Source organism: Limulus polyphemus, unplaced genomic scaffold, assembly GCF_000517525.1.
Source record: "Limulus polyphemus unplaced genomic scaffold, Limulus_polyphemus-2.1.2 Scaffold1365, whole genome shotgun sequence".
NCBI lineage: Eukaryota > Metazoa > Arthropoda > Merostomata > Xiphosura > Limulidae > Limulus > Limulus polyphemus.
Genome location: NW_013666975.1, coordinates 54,019 through 59,450, shown reverse-complemented (window position 1 = coordinate 59,450; position 5,432 = coordinate 54,019). Strand labels below are relative to the sequence as shown.

Genomic DNA, 5,432 nt, shown 5'->3' with positions numbered 1-5,432 from the left:
TAGAATTATCATTGTACTTTGGCGAATGCTCTAGTATTTACTAGTAGGGTAGGCTGGTATATATATAAGATGGGGAAAACGTGACGCGCGGAGGTAATGTAATGTGTGTGTAGATAGTGAGTAATTGAACTGCAGTCACACGGTATTGTTGAAGTTAACGTTCGTTCGTTACGGTGTTGTTTTAGCGCGAGTATTGAGATTAAGTGTATCGCAGAGTTATATTCGGAAAGAATAAACCAGTTTTATTAAGTAAAGACTTGTGTCGTTAAAATTTCGTCGAAACGAAGTTACGGAAAAATCAATTAACAAACGGAGACGTAACAATATCAATATAAACCAGAAGACCACAATATACACTTGTGTTATAAATTTTATAAGTTTTAATCAAACGTTAGGCCTAACTTGAATATTGTGAATTTATTTTTTTAAAGCAAACTCAACCTAGTGGGATGAGAAGTTTTAACATCTAATTTAAATTTCATTTATTTTTAGTTTTATAAACTGTGAAAAGACAAAAAAACAACATAAAGTGTGTTGTTTTTTTCTGATACATACATGATATCCATGATCTGAGCCTCTTCTAGACAAGGACTGGTTTAATTTTCGATGCCGATATTTTTTTGGTGGATGACGGTCCGACCTATCTGGTAACCAACCTAAACGCTCTTCCCAACATTTCTGACAGAACCGCAAAGGAGGTTTGTTAATGCTATCACAATGAGTACACTGCCATTTGTCCTGAAAAAGTAAATAAAAATTGATGAACGTTTTTCAAACTTTGTACTAAATCAAAACCTTACATGCATATATGTAATTTCAACAACAAATCAAAACCCAAACTCATACTTTAAAAAACAATAAAGTATAATAGTTGATCCTTTTGTGGTATCTCTTTAAACAAAACAAGTTAAAATAAAGATCTTCATCTTGCACTTTCATAAAAAATTAAACTCTTATGTCATCAAGATCCTTACCCCCTCCGCAATTTCAGAATCACTCGAACTGCCATCATTGTCTGAGCTGTCAGCCCAGAATTCTTTGTCACTGTCATCTTTATACAACAAGACAGCAGCATGGACAATGTCCTATATAAAGATTGCATCGGTATTTGTAAAATTCACAACTGTATGACATGAAACATATCTTACTCATCCTAGAACATACTTTAAATATGTTATTCTAAAAATTTAAAATTAATGTAAAAAAAGTAAATAATTTGTCATTTAATCTCCTGTAAATTTCAGCTTTGAAAGTGAAAAAAAAAACCTATTTTCTTTGCTGCACAAAAAATTAATGCTTCAAATCTCTTAAACACCTGTGTTTTCTGTGAAAAAAAAATGCATTCTGCTAGAAATAAAAGATGATAAACATCAGATATGACTACAGCAGTGTTAAAGTCCTTTCGTTTCCTGATAATCTTGTCTGGTGGCTTTGAGATGTGGTGAGTTGAGAGACAAGAGAGTATGTGACAATAAATGATCACAGGTAACATTAAAATTTAATGTTCCCATGCACTGTGAAAGCTTGTTTCATTTCTTATGAAACACCTACCTATATTGTAAGGAAACAAATTTTTAATAACCATGTTAGGTTAATATAGTGACATTTTTTTAAAACTCTTGAATAGAAACTTTGCTACTTAAGCCACCAACTTTGATAAACTATTATAAACTGTATGCTATAACAAACATATTGATTGACCTTTTGAAATGATTACACAATAAAATCTTAAGGTTACTTTCTTTCTTAATACAGTCTGAAGACTGACTGTTCATTGTAGAATGTTTTCTTACCTTATACATAATTTTATTTGTTTAATGTTTTTAACTGTACAATATTAAAATTTAATTTCAAACAGATACTCTTAAATTCTATATGTATACAATTTCTTCTCTCTACTTCATCATACTATCATTTACAAGGTTAACTCTTTGGTCAACAATACTACTTTGTGTGTTATCAGACAAGTACCTGATAATTACACTAGTGCAAACCCTGTTATATCTCAGACCAAAAACTAGGTGTGATAAGGAAGCAAGAGTGCCTACATCGGGCATTATTAACTTCAATTTCTCTTCAATGTATCAATGTACTTCTACATACACAGAACTTTATTCCCCAGCATTAAAAGGAGAAAAGTGTGTAAATAATCAGGGTTAGCATCCTTCTTGACTGGAGAATGTACAATCAGTTGTTGGAAATGCTCAATTCAAACCACAAAGGCTACACTAATCAGATGTCCAAACTGGTACATGACAAGTGCCAGGGAAAGTTTGTCTTTATGACCATGTCATGCTAAGAGTCAGATACACACTGGGAAGCAAATAACCAAAACATTTTAAAAGTTGCTATATCAGTAAAACAAGTAGAAAACATAATATGCCTGCATATCACAACTTCAAAGAAAACTGTGTGCTGTGATGAGTGATCCAGTGTGGATTCATCCATGAGCACCATCCAGTTTTGTTTCTGTTCTTGTGTGTATTTTTTATTAATCACATACTTCTTATGGAAAAGGTTCCACGTCTTTAAGCTCCAAGAGAAACTTTATCACGGAAGAGAACCGCTTTTTTTTTTTTTTTTTAATCTACTGTAATAGTGGCAACATGTGGTCTAGAAAGTCAATGACATTGCCTTGTTTTAGTTGCTTTTTTTCTGTTCTCTATAGTAGGTAATGTCTATTATGCTTAAAAGGATATTACAGAATATATAGCATCTGGGTTGAAAGGATTAGTACCCTAATATCCTTTGCTGACCCAGTTGAAATTGTCTAAATGATACAGCAGACCAATGCTATAACAAAACTTATGACATGACAGTGTCAACTGGACAAAGAAAGTGAGTTTACCTGTTGAATTCAAACATACTTTGTTTAGACAATTCTATTAGGAGATTGCCAAGTGAAGACATTATTTCAAAAACACTGTGTTTTAGTTCTAGAGAAACTAATCCTGAGAGTGAGAAAGCAATGAAGCTAAATACAGTCTACTAAAAGTTAACATTTTCCTAAACTGAAAATGTATTTCCAATATACTTACCTCCTTTCACAAAATAGCTTTTCTTGTTCAGTACTGCCCTCTATTGGTGTAAATTTTCAATGCTCGCCACTAGCCTTCCACCTCCCACTTCTGCATATCCACTTGGATATGATTTTGCAGCAGCTCTCCACCAATAGAAGTGCAACACAACCCCTATCATAACCAGTACCCTCTCCACATTTGCATTCTTTAATCACTTCAAGACTGGTCAGAAGATCACACCATATATCACTGGAAGTGGGGAGGCTGGATGGGAAATGACCCACCTTTAGGAAGTGCCCAAAGAGACATGAGGTGTGGAACCAAAAACAGAAAATAACATATCTCAACAAGAGACTGCACCACATCTGATCCAGGTATACTCTTCGCTCTTTTATGACTGTGTTGCAAAGATAAAAGGTAGAAAAAAAAATTAAGGAATCCCATAATACGTATTACCAATTATTAGGACCCCTGGGTGTGAGGAAATCTATTTTACCTGAAAATACCACAAGTGGATAGGATGAAGAAATTGGTGCTATAACTAGAAGGTACTGAAATGATAATGTACACATTAGTACATGACTGATCTCTTGAGTTTAAAGTTTGTTTTGTTTTAGAACAAAACAAAATCTGGCTATCTGCTGAGTCCACCACGGAAATCAAACCTGAGATTTTATACTTGTAGGTCCACTAAGTTTCCATTGTCCCACCAGAAGATATCACAAAAAGAATGGCTTATTCTAGATGTAGAAATACTCATGAATGAGAGGAAAGATTTACTAGCAGAGAGAGATGCTGAGTCTATTATAAGTCCTCTCCTGGACATATAACTTTTAGTGTTGGTAAGATGGTCCATAAGATTAGTCAGCTTGCAACTGCTGACTCAGAGAGTTGCTAAAAACTAGTGCAAACATACCATTCAAGCAGACAATACCCCTAAGAATCCATCTTGGCAAATGGGAAGTGTGGACAACAGAGGTTTGTTGAAATAGATTGGCCCTGCTAAGTTTGAAACCACATGAGAGGCCTCTACCCAATTCCTAGGCCACCATAAGTCAGAGAATGAACAGAACCAAAAACTAGTGGACAGAGGTTGTACTTGCTACTAGTGGAAGATTTCTACAGGTCACAGTTGTGTTCTCAACAAATGAGGCAAAAGGCATCCATCAGTGAGGTCCTTCCCCTTACTACAGGCAAATGAGTGTCTGGACATGTTAAAAGGCTTATGTTGATTCAATAACTTGGATCTAATGTCCAAATACTGGCAAATCAAACTAGATGACAGGACTAAGGTTGTTTTTAGCACAAGAGATGATCTGTATGAATTCTGTTTTATGCCATTCTATCTGTGTAATGCATTACCTACTTTGGAGTAGCTTAAACTTGAGGGACTGCAATGGAAGAGGTGTCTGGTCTAAGTCAATGATAACTTTGAGATTGGCCATACTTAAGTCTATGTCTGAGAACCTGAAGATGGTATTATAGTGCACATAGATGGCAGGTTTTTAACTGAAACCACGAGAACGTTTGCTTATTCGAATGAGAGTGACATTTCTTGGTCACATTATTGGGAGAGAGATAGTCTTGATGGACCCAGCTTAGATAGCTGCAGTGAGAGATTAGCCTCAACCAGTGAAAAAGAATGAAGTCCACAGTTTCTTCAGTTTTGCATCATAATGCCAATGATTTGTGGCCAAAATCTCAAAGATAGCGGCACTACTGTGATCCCTAAACTTTGCTTTCATGGATGTTCCAGTGCTGCTTTATCCCTGCCAGAACTGCAAGTTTCTTTTGCACACCGATGCCAGTGACAACAGAGTTGGAGTGGTGTTATCACAGTTGCAGGATAGAGGAGATTGTGTAATCGTGTATAATTGTATACTCGCAGCTACCAAATACAGATACTGTAAAATGAAGAAAGAGCTACTGACTGTAGTTGTCTTCGTAAAACACAATTGCCACTATATGTATGGTAGGAAGTTCACCATCTGGGTGGATATTGCTTCACTTAAATGGTTGTTGAACTTCAAAAATCTGAAGGGGATGATAACACGTTGGATAACACAGTTGCAAAAATATGGACTATCCTAGTTTATTGCCCAGGCTCACAACACAGAAATGTGGATGGATTACCTTGCTACATGGTGAGACCATGTGTGTTTGTGGAATGTTCTGATCCTGAACACATGTGGGAGTTGAAACCATGGCAGTTTCAGCCATAGTAAAAGCCAACTATGAAGTAAGTAACAGCATTAAAGGATGAACGTTCCAAGGTGAGTTACCAAATGACCCTAACATGTCCAGCAAGGTCATGCCCAACAGCACTAGTAGTGGAGTGTAGCATAGATGCACAAGACCTATGGCACCTATATGAGCAGTTTGAACTTCAAGATGGTGTGACATACCAATGTT

At 35.8% G+C, this 5,432-nt stretch overlaps 1 protein-coding gene across 1 annotated transcript in view; it reads right to left on the bottom strand.

Annotated features, from left to right (window-relative positions):
- Window positions 1-5,432, bottom strand: part of LOC106463275 (E3 ubiquitin-protein ligase Mdm2-like) — a 61,293-nt gene that overhangs the window by 5,284 nt on the left and 50,577 nt on the right. Inside the window, exons 9-10 of the mRNA XM_013923290.2 lie at window positions 975-1,085; window positions 556-738 (exon numbers count right to left, since the gene is read on the bottom strand). Of these exons, the coding sequence (XP_013778744.1) occupies window positions 556-738; window positions 975-1,085 (294 nt within the window). The remainder of the gene's footprint in view (window positions 1-555; window positions 739-974; window positions 1,086-5,432) is intronic.